Below are 18,545 nucleotides of genomic sequence, written 5' to 3'. Positions count from 1 at the left end.
TACATTTTACCCCAATCAAACCCAAACAGCTACAAATTAGAGTTGCTTACTGATTGACTTGGAAACCAAAGTGGTTACACTAAACTTATTCTTCACATAAATGGCAACGCCACCACCTTTATTAGATCGGTCAGAACGATACACATTATAACCATTTAAGGCGATGTCAGAGGCAAAGATATATTTATTTAGCCACGTTTCTGATAAAACAATGACGTCAGTCGAGTTCGCCCAAATTCGGACAAAATCTAGTTAAAATAACAGACTGCGCACATTCAGGTGGATGAAACCCAACCCAGACCTAGCTTTAAAATCAGCAGGAGTAGCGATCTGAGTACTGCTACTGGGCCGACCAGGGTTAGGTTGTACATTTCCTGATAGCAATAATAGCAAGAAAATGTATGTGTGCCTCCCTGGAACTCCACCCTCGACCGACCGTCTCCATCATCCACCCTCGACCCCCCGTCTCCATCATCCACCCTTGCCATGATAGAGAGGCAATATGATGCCCGAACTCCCTTGAACTCCACCCTCGACCCCCCGTCTCCAGCATCCACCCTCGACTGACCATCTCCATCATCCACCCTCGCCATGATAGAGAGGCAATATGATGCCAGGACTCCCTGGAACTCCACCCTCGACCCCCCGTTTGCATCATCCCCCTTTGCCATGATAGAGAGGCAATATGATGCCCGAACCCCCCGGAACTCCACCCTCAACCCCCTGTTTGCATCATCTACCCTCACTATGATAGAGAGGCAATATGATGCCCGAACCCCCCGGAACTCCACCCTCAACCCCCCGTTTGCATCATCTACCCTCACCATGATAGAGAGGCAATATGATGCCCGAACCCCCCGGAACTCCACCCTCGACACCCCATCTCCATCATCCACCCTCACTCGACTGTCTCCATCATCCACCCTCACTCGACTGTCTCCATCATCCACCCTCACTCGACTGTCTCCATCATCCACCCTCACTCGACTGTCTTCATCATCCACCCTCACTCGACTGTCTTCATCATCCACCCTCGTGGATGACAGGCCCCTTCTGGCAGAGGAAATAGGATTGGAGGATGGAAGTCCTGGAGGTATGTTTACATTTCAATATCTCAAACATTCAACACCATATTATTAAGTCGTCACATTTAGCGATACTGCTAATTTTCTCATTTATTTTTCATTTCCTTTTGTTGTCGCAACTTAAAATCAGCTGCTGTTGCTCAGGCTAAGAAACACAATATTAGTCGCTTTCACACCAAGTACTTTGCCGTACTTAGTACCCCAGCACTAAGTACCAATCGCGTTCACACCGGAGTACTTTTCCCTAAGGGAAGATTACGCAAATGAGCCGCTGACGTCACTTCTTCTTCTTCTGCTATGGTTTTACTGGCAGGCCGCAAACAACTTCACGGCGTTTACTGCCACCCGAAGTCCCCGGCCGGGAGTCCCCGGAGTTTGGGCCTTCAGAGTAAATCGCCAGAACGCCGACACCTCCTCATCTCTCCACCGCTCCCATGTTTTTTTTTGTGTTGCCATAAGTTATTCTCTCTCCATTGGTGCGCGGGGCTAATGCTAATGCTAATAATGCTAATGCCAGCAAATACAATGGCGGCTTCAAAAAATTGTTCAGAGTTTTACCGGGCGTGGTTTGCAATTCGCCTAGCCAATAGATATTGGTACTTTTTTGGTACCACCTCTCTAGCAGCCACTAAAAATGGGGGTAAAAGTTCCCGGCAGAACTATTTTTGGTGTGAACGCGACATAAGGGGTACTAACGGAACCAAACGGGAAAAGTATGGGGAAAAGTACGGGGAAAAGTACTCCGGTGTGAACGCGCCTATTGGTACTAAAGTCCTGAAGAAGATCTTTGACACCTCGTCCTGAGAGTGCGTGAAAGAGTTCATCAAGCTCAGCTTTTCAAAGGTTTACATCAAAAGTAATACAAACAAGCCCCCCCCCCCCAGCCTACAAAAATCTATGATGTGTTTCCTTCCCCCCTCCCTCTCTTCCATCAGAGCCTCTGTTATCACAGCTAAAGGTTAACACTTTGGAAACCACACTTTCCTTAACTCTATATAAATGTTTTTCTGATGAGCTTTTAAACGTTTCATATCTAGGGACAATAAAGCAACATTCATTTGTTTATGTCTTTGTTTTGTTTGTATGTGTTTTTCCAGCAGAACCAGTCTGTCTTCCAGCTGGCTGGATACACACCTTGCCTGAAGTGGACCAGAGGTGGATATCCAAAGCTCTGTTTAAGTGGAACTCACAGGGCCATCCTGAGCTGGATTTGAACCGGGTGGACAAACTTTGGTGGTTTCCCCCCCAGGTGCCACTGAAGACCAGCAGTTCTCCTGCCCTAGAAAACTACTTTGGTCATCCCATGCTGCTGTGGATGCCACGAAAGCTGTGGCAAGTTAAGCTGACCTGCCCACATCCAGAGTGCAACAAAGAACTGTTGAGCTCAGCTGGCCTGCATCAGAAGATCAGGCAGGTGGTGGCTGTTGGAAAGATGTACTTTGTAGCATCTGAGTCCCTGGCCTGCCAAAGGTGCAAGAGGACGCTCATCAGCTGGAGTCATGACCTCGTCTCTCAGCTGGACATTGGACACAGGGTGCAGTTCCCTTGCATCCTGACATCTAAACTTGCATGTGACGTGGAAGTTGCAAGTTTGATGCGTCAGCGAGGAATGGTTAGCAGCAGCATCCAGATCCAGAGGAAGCTGCAGGAGCGCCATGATGAGGTGTGGATGCAGAAGACAGTCCAGTACCTGCAGGATTGTAAGGCCGGTGCTGTCACATGGGGCCGGATCCTGCCCGGGCCCTTTGAACCTGCGCCTGCCATGCCTCCTGTCCCGAAGCACCAGGGGCTGATGCAGGTTTATGCCCTGGATGTCCTGCAAAGGCTGGATGAAATCAAGGCCACCATCACTTCACGGTATGGTCGGATCCTTAAGATGGATTCTACCACAAACGGGGTCCGGAAGCTAGCAGGAAAAAGCTACAGCACCGCAACCTGGGCCACCAACGTTGGTAATGAGCATGGACAGGTCATCATGTCCGTGCTCACAGCCAGCTACCATTCTGGTCTCGGTCCTATGGTTGAAGGACTCATCAACAGATACAGAATGGCTGGGGTTGCTCCTCCTGAGGTGCTATATGTGGACCGAGACTGCTGTGGCAACACTCCTTTCAGGAGAATGTTTGAAGAGTGGAACCACATGACCATCCTGTTGGACATCTGGCACTTCATGCGCAGATTTGCTGCGGGTTGCAGCACACACTCCCACCAGCTGTTTGCCACCTTTATGACACGCCTCAGAGGCTGTATCTTAATGTGCCACCCGGAGGACCTGAAGGCCTTGTGTGATGCAAAACGTGCAGAGCTAGAAGCTGGAGGGAGAAATCCATCCGAGGCTGATGTGCTCCGCTCTGTCAGCATAAGTGAGCTAGCTCTACATTGCCGGAGAATCACCCGCGGCATCGAGGAGACCGAGGCTCGGATTCATAGCCTCGTGCAGGCCTTTGATGGAGATGCTGGGCGGGACTCTCTGGGAGCGCCGCTCATCAACTGGGCCCGGATGAGGGAAATCATCAAGTCCCAGATGAAGCATGTGTGCTGCCTCCAGGATCCTCCAGGTGTGAAGCTCTACACCCAAACTGGAACCATTGAGAAGGGAGGGCACCGCCTGCCAACGTACCGCTGTTTGAGAGGCTCTGATTCGCTGGAGTCGTTTAAGCTGCACCTGAACCTCTTCACCGCAGGTACATCTGTTTCCTTTTTCTCATCCTGTGATTACATTTGGGATTTGAATAAATAACAGCTACTGCCGAGGTGCTCTTGAGCAAGGCACCTAACCTTGAAACTTCCTGGAAGTAGTCATCACATACAGAACATCAAGTAGTTCCTGAACAGTGTCCTTCACATGCTGATATCCAAGAGAGGGAGTTCCACAGTCACAAGATGGAGGAATAGAAAGCAGTATTCAATGTTTACTTCAGATTAGCTCCACGTCAGAAATGAGCATGCTTGTCATATGTCTCTCTCCATAGAGGCTGAATCATCATGTTAATCACATAGCTATCATATGCCTCAAACAGTCCTGATGCTCTTCTAGGTAATCACACATCCTGTCATGTTCACAGCTACAGTTGATACCTTTGATATCATGTTACTCTCATGTTGGAAGAGGGCATTCAGGATGTTGCCATCATATTCAAAACAATGTGTCCCAAATGAAATGAAAAATCTTCTTTTTTACAGGTACGCTTCAAAGTGACACCATTTTCCAAGCCTTTCTTTTGGATGGACTCGCCAGCTGGAATGACGTCACGCAGCATCCAATCGGCTACAACCATCTGCTCCACCATGCTGTAAAGAGCCTATCAGAGGAGGGTCAGGACCAGAACACCGTCCCTTATGTTGGGCCAAGAAAACCCACTGGTTGGTAGAAAGCCATTTGATCTGCTTGTAGTGTACAGTTATACAGACAGTTTTATTCCACAGGCCATAAGATTATTAAACACCTGAACTTTTTAAAGAACATCAATAAATGTATGCATTATACAAATTATTTATCGAATATATCATTCCATTTACTTGCATATAGACTTGCACTATTTCTATTTTATTTGTATTTACTTGCACATCTCAAAACATTCTGAAACTTGAAAAAGAAGAAGAAGAAGTTTCAAGGTTAAGTGCCTTGCTCAAGGGCACCTCGGCAGTGGCCTTGGAGGTGTGCTGGCGCCTCTCCAGCTACCAGCTCGCTCCAATTGTTGTTGTTGTTGTTGGTCCAATCCGGACGTGAACCGGCAACCCTTTGGTTCCAAGACCAAGTCCCTACAGACTGAGCCACTACCGCCTCTATTTAAAAATATATATATTCTTATTTTCTTTTTACAAGACGAGGGAGATAAGTGCAATTTTCTTTTCTAATGTATGTAAAAAATACAATTATACCACTCGCTTAATGTTGTGTGATAGTTATGCAAATCACTTTTAATCTAAGTATCAAGAGTAATTAAATGTAATATTTATAATTTATCAGAATACCTTTATTAGTCCCACAGAGGGGATATTTACATCCATCCATCTTCTCCTGCTTATATAGCAGATCCAGCAGAGAGCCCCAAACTTCCCTCTCCCAGCCCACATCAACCAGCTCAGACTGGAGGATTCAAGGAGCTCCCAGGCCAGCGAAGAGATATAATCCCTCCACCTGGTCCTAGGTAGAGATATAATCCCTCCACCTGGTTTTAGGTAGAGATATAATCCCTCCACCTGGTCCTAGGTAGAGATATAATCCCTCCACCTGGTCCTGGGTAGAGATATAATCCCTCCACCTGGTCCTAGGTAGAGATATAATCCCTCCACCTGGTCCTAGGTAGAGATATAATCCCTCCACCTGGTCCTAGGTAGAGTTATAATCCCTCCACCTGGTTTTAGGTAGAGATATAATCCCTCCACCTGGTCCTAGGTAGAGATATAATCCCTCCACCTGGTCCTGGGTAGAGATATAATCCCTCCACCTGGTCCTAGGTAGAGATATAATCCCTCCACCTGGTCCTAGGTAGAGATATAATCCCTCCACCTGGTCCTAGGTAGAGATATAATCCCTCCACCTGGTCCTGGGTAGAGATATAATCCCTCCACCTGGTCCTAGGTAGAGATATAATCCCTCCACCTGGTCCTGGGTAGAGATATAATCCCTCCACCTGGTCCTAGGTAGAGATATAATCTCTCCACCTGGTCCTAGGTAGAGATATAATCCCTCCACCTGGTCCTAGGTAGAGATATAATCCCTCCACCTGGTCCTAGGTAGAGATATAATCCCTCCACCTGGTCCTAGGTAGAGATATAATCCCTCCACCTGGTCCTAGGTAGAGATATAATCCCTCCACCTGGTCCTAGGTAGAGATATAATCCCTCCACCTGGTCCTGGATAGAGATATAATCCCTCCACCTGGTCCTAGTTAGAGATATAATCCCTCCACCTGGTCCTAGGTAGAGATATAATCCCTCCACCTGGTCCTGGGTAGAGATATAATCCCTCCACCTGGTCCTAGGTAGAGATATAATCCCTCCACCTGGTCCTAGGTAGAGTTATAATCCCTCCACCTGGTCCTAGGTAGAGATATAATCCCTCCACCTGGTCCTGGGTAGAGATATAATCCCTCCACCTGGTCCTAGGTAGAGTTATAATCCCTCCACCTGGTCCTAGGTAGAGTTATAATCCCTCCACCTGGTCCTAGGTAGAGATATAATCCCTCCACCTGGTCCTGGGTAGAGATATAATCCCTCCACCTGGTCCTAGGTAGAGGTATAATCCCTCCACCTGGTCCTGGGTCGATTTATAATCCCTCCACCTGGTCCTAGGTAGAGATATAATCCCTCCACCTGGTCCTGGGTAGAGATATAATCCCTCCACCTGGTCCTGGGTCGATTTATAATCCCTCCACCTGGTCCTAGGTAGAGATATAATCCCTCCACCTGGTCCTGGGTAGAGATATAATCCCTCCACCTGGTCCTGGGTAGAGATATAATCCCTCCACCTGGTCCTAGGTAGAGTTATAATCCCTCCACCTGGTCCTAGGTAGAGATATAATCCCTCCACCTGGTCCTGGGTAGAGATATAATCCCTCCACCTGGTCCTAGGTAGAGATATAATCCCTCCACCTGGTCCTGGGTAGAGATATAATCCCTCCACCTGGTCCTAGGTAGAGATATAATCTCTCCACCTGGTCCTAGGTAGAGATATAATCCCTCCACCTGGTCCTGGGTAGAGATATAATCCCTCCACCTGGTCCTAGGTAGAGATATAATCTCTCCACCTGGTCCTAGGTAGAGATATAATCCCTCCACCTGGTCCTAGGTAGAGATATAATCCCTCCACCTGGTCCTGGGTACAGATATAATCCCTCCACCTGGTCCTGGGTAGAGTTATAATCCCTCCACCTGGTCCTAGGTAGAGTTATAATCCCTCCACCTGGTCCTGGGTAGAGATATAATCCCTCCACCTGGTCCTAGTTAGAGATATAATCCCTCCACCTGGTCCTAGGTAGAGATATAATCCCTCCACCTGGTCCTGGGTAGAGATATAATCCCTCCACCTGGTCCTAGGTAGAGATATAATCCCTCCACCTGGTCCTAGGTAGAGATATAATCCCTCCACCTGGTCCTAGGTAGAGATATAATCCCTCCACCTGGTCCTAGGTAGAGTTATAATCCCTCCACCTGGTCCTAGGTAGAGATATAATCCCTCCACCTGGTCCTGGGTAGAGATATAATCCCTCCACCTGGTCCTAGGTAGAGTTATAATCCCTCCACCTGGTCCTAGGTAGAGATATAATCCCTCCACCTGGTCCTGGGTAGAGATATAATCCCTCCACCTGGTCCTAGGTAGAGGTATAATCCCTCCACCTGGTCCTGGGTCGATTTATAATCCCTCCACCTGGTCCTAGGTAGAGATATAATCCCTCCACCTGGTCCTGGGTAGAGATATAATCCCTCCACCTGGTCCTAGGTAGAGATATAATCCCTCCACCTGGTCCTAAATAGAGTTATAATCCCTCCACCTGGTCCTAGGTAGAGATATAATCCCTCCACCTGGTTTTAGGTAGAAATATAATCCCTCCACCTGGTCCTGGGTAGAGATATAATCCCTCCACCTGGTCCTAGGTAGAGATATAATCCCTCCACCTGGTCCTAGGTAGAGTTATAATCCCTCCACCTGGTTTTAGGTAGAAATATAATCCCTCCACCTGGTCCTGGGTAGAGATATAATCCCTCCACCTGGTCCTAGGTAGAGTTATAATCCCTCCACCTGGTTTTAGGTAGAAATATAATCCCTCCACCTGGTCCTGGGTAGAGATATAATCCCTCCACCTGGTCCTAGGTAGAGATATAATCCCTCCACCTGGTCCTAGGTAGAGTTATAATCCCTCCACCTGGTCCTAGGTAGAGTTATAATCCCTCCACCTGGTCCTAGGTAGAGATATAATCCCTCCACCTGGTCCTGGGTAGAGATATAATCCCTCCACCTGGTCCTGGGTAGAGATATAATCCCTCCACCTGGTCCTGGGTAGAGATATAATCCCTCCACCTGGTTTTAGGTAGAGATATAATCCCTCCATCTGGTCCTAGGTAGAGTTATAATCCCTCCACCTGGTTTTAGGTAGAGATATAATCCCTCCACCTGGTCCTGGGTAGAGATATAATCCCTCCACCTGGTCCTAGGTAGTTATAATCCCTCCACCTGGTCCTAGGTAGAGATATAATCCCTCCACCTGGTCCTGGGTAGATATATAATCCCTCCACCTGGTCCTAGGTAGAGATATAATCCCTCCACCTGGTCCTAGGTAGAGATATAATCCCTCCACCTGGTCCTGGGTAGAGATATAATCCCTCCACCTGGTCCTAGGTAGAGATATAATCCCTCCACCTGGTCGTAGGTAGAGATATAATCCCTCCACCTGGTCGTAGGTAGAGATATAATCCCTCCACCTGGTCCTAGGTAGAGATATAATCCCTCCAACTGGTCCCTGGTAGAGATATAATCCCTCCACCTGGTCCTAGGTAGAGATATAATCCCTCCACCTGGTCCTAGGTAGAGATATAATCCCTCCACCTGGTCCTAGGTAGAGATATAATCCCTCCACCTGGTCCTAGGTAGAGATATAATCCCTCCACCTGGTCCTGGGTAGAGATATAATCCCTCCACCTGGTCCTAGGTAGAGATATAATCCCTCCACCTGGTCCCTGGTAGAGATATAATCCCTCCACCTGGTCCTACGTAGAGATATAATCCCTCCACCTGGTCCTAGGTAGAGATATAATCCCTCCACCTGGTCCTGGGTAGAGATATAATCCCTCCACCTGGTCCTAGGTAGAGATATAATCTTTCCACCTGGTCCTAGGTAGAGTTATAATCCCTCCACCTGGTCCTGGGTCGAGTTATAATCCCTCCACCTGGTCCTAGGTAGAGATATAATCCCTCCACCTGGTCCTAGGTAGAGATATAATCCCTCCACCTGGTCCTAGGTAGAGATATAATCCCTCCACCTGGTCCTAGGTAGAGATATAATCCCTCCACCTGGTCCTAGGTAGAGATATAATCCCTCCACCTGGTCCTAGGTAGAGATATAATCTTTCCACCTGGTCCTAGGTCTACCGCTGGGTCTCCTCCCAACTGGACATGCCTGGAACACCTAGGGACAGGTGGTATCCTTACCAAATCAAGTTTTATTTATAAAGCACATTTTAAAAAAGATTTTTGGTCGAGCCAAAGTGCTGTACATGCAATAAAAACACTTAACAGAAGACAATAAATTACAAGAGCAAAAGTAAAATCACACACAGGGAAAAGTCAGGAGTCGTGCTCCGCTCTGACTGGAAGGCCAGAGAGAAGAAGTGAGTTTTAAGAGTAGATTAAAAACCCCAGGACCTGGGCCGACCTCACGTGGAGGGGCAGAGTGTTCCAGAGCCTGGGGCCAGCTGAAGGCTCGGTGCCCTCGGGTTTTGAGCCTGGTCTTGGGCACTACCAGCAGCAGCTGGTCAGCAGACCTTAAGGCTCTGGGGTGTCGCGCTGGAGGAGTTCAGCTATAGGCCGGAGCCAGACCATTTAGGGCTTTGAAAACAAATAAAAGGATTTAAAAATCAATTCTGAACCGAACTGGAAGCCGGTGCAGTGAGGCCAGAGTTGGGGTGATGTGGTCACGCTTTCTGTGGCCAGTGAGAAGACGTGCAGCTGCGTTCTGCTCTAGCTGCAGGCGTTTAATTGACGCCTGGTCCGTACCCACGTACAGAGCGTTGCAGTAATCCAACCTCGAGGTAACAAAGGCGTTAATAACCCTTTCCAGGTCTTTAAAAGATAAAAACGACTTGGTCTTAGCCAATAGTCATATTTTAAAAAGCAGGTATTGACTACGCTGCTGACCTGCTTACAAATTGAAAAGTGCTATTGAAGGTCACTCTAAGGTTCGTGACAGAGGGGAGGATGTTTTTATTGAGGGAGCCCAGAATTTCAACCGGGGAGGCTGGAGGTCGGGGTCCAAAAAAGATGACCTCGGTCTTGCTCTCGTTGAGGTTGAGGACATTTTGGCTCAGCCAGGATTGTATCTCTGCTAAGCAGTCCATCAACTGCTGTAGTGAGTTGACCTTTGAATTGAGAGGCAGATAGATCTGCACATCATCGGTGTAACAATGGAAGGGGATGTTGTGTTTTGTGAGAATTGAACCTAGGGGCAGTATGTACAGTAGAAAAAGGATGAGCCTTGGGGAACCCCACAGGTAAGAGGGGCTTTGGCAGAGGAGAAGGCACCTAGCTGCACTGAGAGGCTACGGTCTGTCAGGTAGGACCTGAACCATGCAAGGGCAGAGCCTGTGATGCCTGCGGACTGTTCTAGCCGTGACAGCAGGATGCTATGGTCCATAGTGTCGAAGGCAGCTGTCAGGTCTAACAGCACCAGGACAGCTGGGCTACCTGAGTCGGCGGCTCGGAGCAGATCATTAAGAACTCTTCAAAGGGCTGTTTCAGTGCAGTGCATGGGTTTGAAGCCAGACTGAAACTTTTCAAGGATGCCATGCGTGGTTAAGAAAGACTGGGCTAATGCTAATAATGCTAATGCGAGGAAATAAAATGGAGAGTTTTACGGGGTGTGGTTTTCAATTCGCCCAGCCAATCAGAAATTGGAACATTTTCCTCTCCAGGAAAGTCCCTGCTCTTTAGCAGGGACTAAAAAAGATTGGACGCACTAGAGGAGATGATAATTAAGCAGAGAAACAACAAAGCTACACCAGAGAGCTCATCTCCCAAGACACACCGGAGAGCCCACCTTAGGAGGGAGACAGTGACTCTGTAACTGAGGAGGATACTTCACCTACGGGTTAGGGTTAGATGTTGTCAGGAAGAAAACAATACACGATAAGGTACTAGTCAAATCGTCAATCAGGGAGTTTACGAGAGAACAACAGTCAGAAGAGAGCAGAGAGAAAAACATTGTTATACACAGATTACAAGAAAGTGAGGACGAAAATATAGATGCCAGGAAACGGCATGATGAAGACACGATAAACGATCTGATAAAAAACGAGTTGGGAATCAAAGGGTTTTTGGCCTCAAAGGTGATTCGCCTCGGGACTCGAGAACCGGAAAAGAACAGACCAACGCTGATTACCACAAACTGCGCTGTCGAGAAACGAAAAATAATTGAAGAACGCATCAGCAAAGTTCAAGTTAATCAGTGTGGCAAACGACCTCTCCAAAGAACAACGGGAACAGAGGAACGACCTTGGCAAGAAAGCAAAAATCAAAATGGAAGAGGACGGAACGAACATGTGGCGGTTCAAAATACAAGGACCAGTGTGGGACATGAAAGATGTTTGGCAAAAAATCAAACCAAATCAAAACAAGACAGAACCCACAAATACATAAATAATAACAACTCAGAGAGAAGAGGACTTCCTAAGGGAATTCAATGTCTTTACACTAATGCAGATTCTGTTATGAATAAGAGAAATGAACTGGTAGCAAACATTGATAAATATGACCCAGATATTATAGCTATTAGTGAAGCACTTCCAAAAAACCCACCAGTACCAATCCAGCTCTGTGAATTGATCATCAGTGGATATGACATTTTCAGCAATCTAGATGAGGGTAGAAGAGGTGTCTGTATCTACGCTAAATCCTACCTCAGAGCAGCACCTCAGAACTTTAAGGGCTGTACATCTACAGAATCTGCGTGGTGCGTCTTCTGGTTGGATGTGTCTACCGGTCACCAAACTGTCAAAAATATCGGCAACTCTGAAACTAGAAGTTTAGTTGAAGAAGCTTCCTCACCAAACCGCAGCCACGTTTTAATTATGGGAGACTTCAACTATCCTGAAATTGGTTGGCAACCCATACGGGCACCAGAGAGTGGAAACCACCCTGCATCCATGTTCCTTGAATGCTTGAGAGACTGCTGCGTATTTCAACATGTAACAAAACCAACTCATGCAAGAGGAAAACAAACCCCACACGTGCTTGACCTAATTATCACAAATGAGGAGGGAATGGTTGAGGATCTAAGCCATGAAGCACCACGAGGAAAAAGTCACCATGAGATAATCCAAACCGCACGTTCCTCCTTGATAAAGAAAATGATGAAGGCCTGAAACAGGAAATGATTGGGACAGACCGGGCACAGACCTTTGAAGAGTCAGCTTCAGCACAGTGGGAGGCCATGGAAGAAAAAATCCTAAAAAGTTGCAAGAGGCACATCCCTATGTCATCGGGAAAAAGTTTTAAAAAATCGCTCTACTCCAGAATGGATAAATGATAGAATCAAACATCAAATCAAAAAGTGCAAAGTCGGAAAGCTAAAAGAGAGCATGAAAGAAAAATTGCAAAGGAAGCCAAAGAGAATCCAAGCTAAAAGTCAATGCCACAGTCGGAGATCTGCAAAAGGCGAATGGCAGCCTGGCTCAAAGACAAGGACAAAGCCAATACACTACATTCCTTCTTTGCTAGTGTGTTCACAAAGGAGGACATCTCATCAATACCAGACTTCCAGGACAGACCATTTAATAATATACTCAATAAATTGGACTTCACATCAAAGGACATCCATAAAAAACTATTGCATTTAGATGCCTCCAAAGCATCAGGACCGGGTGACATCTATCCCAGGATTCTCAAAGGACTGTGTGACGAACTAGATGAACTCTTACTTACTATATTTAAAAAATCCCTTGATGAAGGTGTGGTGCCACAGCCTTGGAAGGATGCTCATGTAACTCCTATATTCAAAAAAGGTGACTGAAGCAATCCTGGAAACTATAGGCCTGTCCGCCTTACAGCAGTAGTATGCAAACTCCTTGAATCCTTGGTGCGTGATGCCGTCATAGAACATCTTGACTCAAACAACGTATTATCAGACCAACACGGCTTCGTCCAGGGCAGACCCTGTTCAACCCAGCTCCTGGCCTGCCTTGACATATGGCCTCGAATGATCTGACAGAAAGCGTTGTCACATCCAAGAGGGTTAACTGTCTCAAGTCCCGCCTCGACCATTACTGGTCAAACATCACCTTCACTTTGGACGATGTGACTGTTGCCAGCATCCATAGTAAATAAAGAATCAGTGATCTACTTATTTATTTATGAGCGACTAAAAGGTCTTAGGCCTATTACAGCCGTATCCGATTGATTGATTGATTGATTGATTGATTGATTGAAAAAGGGGTGAAAAGGTTGGCAAAAAAAAGTTCTAGTTCCAGATTATTTTGGTGTGAATGCAAAATCCCAGGAACTATTGGAACCATTCCTGGGAAAAGTATTCCGATGTGAAAGCACCTATAGTCTTTGTTGTTGTGTGTGGGGTCTACCAGGGGGCCGTGGTAGTTGTACGGTCTGACTGTTGCAGGAAGGAAGGACCTGCGATGTCTCTCCGTGACTCACCAGTCATATTATATTATAGACATGATCTCATTCTAATCTGATGATCTAATTGTATTCTTTGTTTTACTTTAAAGAGGAACTGATGGGAGTGGAGTATCTTTACCAGCAAACTGAGGGAGTTCTTCTGGACTTCAAGCTGGGCGTACGAGAGCTGGAGAGCAGTGAAGTTTCTCTAGATATTCCAGTAGCTGAACCTGAGGACTTCACTCCCCCCACCTTCCACCGCGAGGGGGGTCCGTCTCCTCCATCCTCCACCCTGTCCTCCCTGTCTGTGGTCCCTCCCCCCTCCTTCCGAGTGGACCTATCATCACAACCGTCCACCTCAGTCCATGTCAGTAACTAAATACTTTGTTACTGTACTTAATTAAGTACATTGTTCTGGTATTAGTACTTTACTCCTCTGCTACTTTTTCTGACTACTTTTTAATTTGACTTCTTACATGTTGAACACAAATACCTGTACTTTCTACTTCTTACATGTTGAACACAAATACCTGTACTTTCTACTTCTTACATGTTGAACTCAAATACCTGTACTTTCTACTTCTTACATGTTGAACACAAATACCTGTACTTTCTACTTCTTACATGTTGAACACAAATACCTGTACTTTCTACTTCTTACATGTTGAACACAAATACCTGAACTTTCTACTTCTTACATGTTGAACACAAATACCTGTACTTTCTACTTCTTACATGTTGAACACAAATACCTGTACTTTCTACTTCTTACATGTTGAACTCAAATACCTGTACTTTCTACTTCTTACATGTTGAACTCAAATACCTGTACTTTCTACTTCTTACATGTTGAACTCAAATACCTGTACTTTCTACTTCTTACATGTTGAACACAAATACCTGTACTTTCTACTTCTTACATGTTGAACTCAAATACCTGTACTTTCTACTTCTTACATGTTGAACTCAAATACCTGTACTTTCTACTTCTTACATGTTGAACACAAATACCTGTACTTTCTACTTCTTACATGTTGAACTCAAATACCTGTACTTTCTACTTCTTACATGTTGAACTCAAATACCTGTACTTTCTACTTCTTACATGTTGAACTCAAATACCTGTACTTTCTACTTCTCTCATGTTGAACTCAAATACCTGTACTTTCTACTTCTTACATGTTGAACACAAATACCTGTACTTTCTACTTCTTACATGTTGAACACAAATACCTGTACTTTCTACTTCTTACATGTTGAACTCAAATACCTGTACTTTCTACTTCTTACATGTTGAACACAAATACCTGTACTTTCTACTTCTTACATGTTGAACCCAAATACCTGTACTTTCTACTTCTTACATGTTGAACTCAAATACCTGTACTTTCTACTTCTCACATGTTGAACTCAAATACCTGTACTTTCTACTTCTCTCATTTTCCAAACAGGCTGGTTCCTTTAGTCTGAATGTGTGTTTGGTGGCGTGATCATTATTATTTAGAGTCATTGCGTGCCTATTGATTTGAACACGATCCGTGTATCCATCATTTCCTGGTCTTCTCTAAAGAAGAGGGACCAATGGAAACGTTGTCATGTTGCCGTTGGTCACCATGGAAACATTCATTAGCTAACAATGACATTATTGTTCTATTAATATAAAGGGAGGTCAGGTACTCTTTAAAACAGCTGCTAGTTATGGGTACTTTTTACTGAAGTACATTTCAAAGTTCTTTACTTTGACTTGAGTAAAGAAGTTTAGTCAGTACTTCTACTTAGTATTTTTTAAACACGAGTTTCTGTACTTCTACTTGAGTAAAGGATATGTGTACTTTCTCCATCCCTGCTCACAGGTGGATCCTGGAAGCTCTCAGAGGATCAACACACCATCAGCGAGGAAAAGAAAAGAGGAGGGGGAGCAAACTGGAACGAGCAAACGAAAGTAGTGATCCTTTAAAGAGTGCCTCAAAGAGTGAGAGCCACCTTCAGCACCATTGGTGGTAAGGAAACATTCAGCCGATACCTTGGACCCAGTTGATCCGTTTCTACCCCCCGCTGAGCACAGGCCTCCACCTTCAGTACTTGCCATTGGTGATGGCAAGCACTGAAGCTACTGAAGCTCGTTTCTTTTTTTTTACTGCAGTGAGAGAGGCCAAAGAAATGTCGTTATACTCTGTATGATGACAATAAAGATATATCTATATTCTGTTAAGGAAATGCTCTCATGCTCACAGCGTCAGCATTGGACCGACAGCAGCCTCCGTTTCTCAACAATAGTCAGAAATGTAAGAGGCTCATTTCTCATTCAGAACAATGGAAACATCGCCAAGGAAACTTCTCATCTGCACACAGGTGGTTTTCTTTATATATATATATATACCCTTAATGGTCCCACAGAGGGGATTTACATTCTGCATTTGACCCGTCCTAGTGGTAGGGGCAGTGTGAATGCTGCCTTGCTCAGGGACACCTCGGTAGCCAGGTCACTATATGGTCTCTGCCACCACACTACTGTCTGATGGAAACTCCATAAACACTTCAACATGTTCCACATCTTTTACACATCATTGCTGACGTATGTATTTATATTCTGCTGAGTGCACACATGCAAGCCCCCTCTGTTCAGATTCAGATTCAACTTGATTGTCATTACATAGTACATGTACTAGTGACAAAATGTGAGTTAGGCATCTGACCAGAAGAGCACAATAGCAGTGCAGGAGTCTACATAATAAGAATAATTATAAATGGAATAATTATAAATAGGCTATAAACAGATGAGTATGTAAAGTGTAAACGGCATTGACAGTAAGAGATATGAACAGGTGGGTGGTGGGTATGGGCTTGAGTCTATCAGCGGGCAGAGTTCAGCAGGGTAACAGCCCTGGGGAAGAAGCTGACCCTGAACCTGCTGGTCTTGGACCTGAGGTTCCTGAGGCGCCTCCCCGAGGGTAGGAGGACGAACAGATGGTTTGCAGGATGAGAGGTGTCTTTGAAGGTGTTGTGCGCCCTCTGCAGACACCGTGTCCCCTGGATGTCCTCGATGGCAGGAAGTGGGACACCGATGATGTGTTGGGCGATTTCCGTCACCCTCTGCAATGCCTTCCTGTTGAGCAGTGAGCAGCTCCCATACAGGCTGTGATGCAGCTGCTAAGGATGCTCTCGATGGAGCAGCGATAGAGGATCACCAGGATCTGAGGAGAGGTGGTCTTTCTTTAGTCTCCTCAGGAAGAAGAGACGCTGGGGAGCCTTCTTTACTAAGCTGGTGGTGTTGTTGGACCATGAGAGGTCATCGGATATGTGGACCCCCAGGAACCTGAAGCTAGACACACGCTCCACCGCCGTTCTGTTTATGTGGATGGGAGTGTGTGTGTTGCCTTTCCATCTCCTGAAGTCCACAATGAGTTCTTTTGGTTTTGTTGTGTTGAGGGCCAGGTTATCGTCCACTCAGTCAGATGCTGAACCTCCGCCCCGCAGGCCGTCTCATCGTTGTTGTGGATGAGGCCGATCACCGTTGTGTCGTCTGCATACTTGATGATGGTGTTTGAACCATGTACAGGTCGTGGGTGAAGATAGAGTAGAGGAGGGGGCTCAGCACGCAGCCTTGTGGGACACCGGTATTTAGGCTGAGGGTCATGGAAGAGAGATTATCCATCCTGACACGCTGGGGTCTGTTGGTAAGAAAGTCAACAAATCCAATTACAAAGGGGGGCGTCGATGCTCAGGTCGTTGAGTTTTGTGATTAGTTTGGAGGGGATGGCGGGGGTGAGGCTGAACGGAAGTCAATGAACAGCAATCTTATCCACCCAGACCGAGACACCAGAGCAAGGTCCCTGGGTGTTTCTCAATCTCGAGGACGCTTGCTTGGTAGCACATGTCTTCCGAGCATCTTGCTTCAGAAGCGAGGCAAGAATCCTTCCTGGCATTCGGAAAACAAAGAGTGGAACAGGCGAGCAGGTGTGCGTCATATGAGAGGCCTGCCTTACATCTTCCGCCACAGATTTGGGTAAATTGGTCCGTGCGTAGGACAGCAAATTGGTCAGGGCCGGCCCTGCGCTGAGGAACACTGACTGATATCATTCACTGGAATCATTGACATTTGATTGATTTTGCCGACTCATAACTGAACTTATGGGTTAGGGCGATAAACCTCTCCTAGTGAGCGGCCCAGTGCTTCGTATATCTTTCTGTATGTGGCCCTCTGTGAAAAACACTTGGACCCCAGAAATGGCGGCAATAAAACTATAACATTTATATAGTCATATACTATAACCGCCGATTTGTATTCCATATTCTATTCCATTGCAATGTCAATACTGTTATGTTTTTTATTAATCTTTCTAGTTCTCTACCCGTGTTTTAATTCTTGGTTGACCTTTACGTGTGCACCAAGACACCAAGTCAAAGCCCTCGTTCGTGTGAACATACCTGGTGATAAACCTGATTCTGATATAGAGAATATTTTAAATCTGAAAACAATCATGTAGTAAGTGAGTGTATATGAACACATCTTAGTTTGTTAAATCATCTGAAATGGTTCGCTCCTTGTTGAATGCTTGTCATTTAAAATTGCTGTTTTCTTTTACGACTAGTTTAACTTTTTGTATAAATAAATAAACCTTGGACGTGTTTTTCACGTTGTCTTTTTCTATGTTTGTCTCGTACTTCTGTCATTCCTGCAAACTGCATCTAATGAGGGTAAACACACTGAAGAACGTCATTAAATCACACTTTGAAAATAGTTCCCCCCCCCCCCCCCTTACTTTGGTGTTCTGGGTCAAATTGGACCGGTCCTGTTTTAACTGCTACATTAACACAAAAGCCATGAATCACCACATGTCCTTTAACACCCTTTCAAACTGTACACATTGTATCAGACTACTGGTGTACACGAAACACTGCAGTACATATACAAAGAACAGACACTGAACATGTAGGTGTGATCCATGTGGGGGGAGGGGCACATCTAGATTGAGTGTGTGTGTGTGTGTGTGTGTGTGATCTGATCCGGATGGTTACTAATTCCTTTTCTTTATGGCGGTCGTGTTTGAGCGGGAACACCATGGGTGTTACAAAGTTGACTAAATCATCCAAAATGCAATGAAAGTGGTGATCAGCCATTTCATGTTCAA

At 45.8% G+C, this 18,545-nt stretch overlaps 1 protein-coding gene across 1 annotated transcript; it reads left to right on the top strand.

Annotated features, from left to right (window-relative positions):
- Positions 1-818: 818 nt before the first annotated feature.
- On the top strand, positions 819-18,105 carry LOC307038637 (uncharacterized protein). Its single transcript, XM_079680195.1, has 5 exons — positions 819-1,093; positions 2,183-3,769; positions 4,269-4,448; positions 13,524-13,780; positions 15,267-18,105. The coding sequence occupies exons 1-5, from the start codon at positions 826-828 to the stop codon at positions 15,357-15,359; spliced, it is 2,385 nt and encodes a 794-aa protein (XP_079536321.1). The 5' UTR covers positions 819-825; the 3' UTR covers positions 15,360-18,105.
- The last annotated feature ends 440 nt before the right edge of the window (positions 18,106-18,545 follow it).

This window comes from Notothenia rossii, assembly GCF_949606895.1.
Source record: "Notothenia rossii genome assembly, chromosome: 5".
Lineage (NCBI taxonomy): Eukaryota > Metazoa > Chordata > Actinopteri > Perciformes > Nototheniidae > Notothenia > Notothenia rossii.
This window is presented reverse-complemented; position numbering and strand designations above follow the sequence as displayed.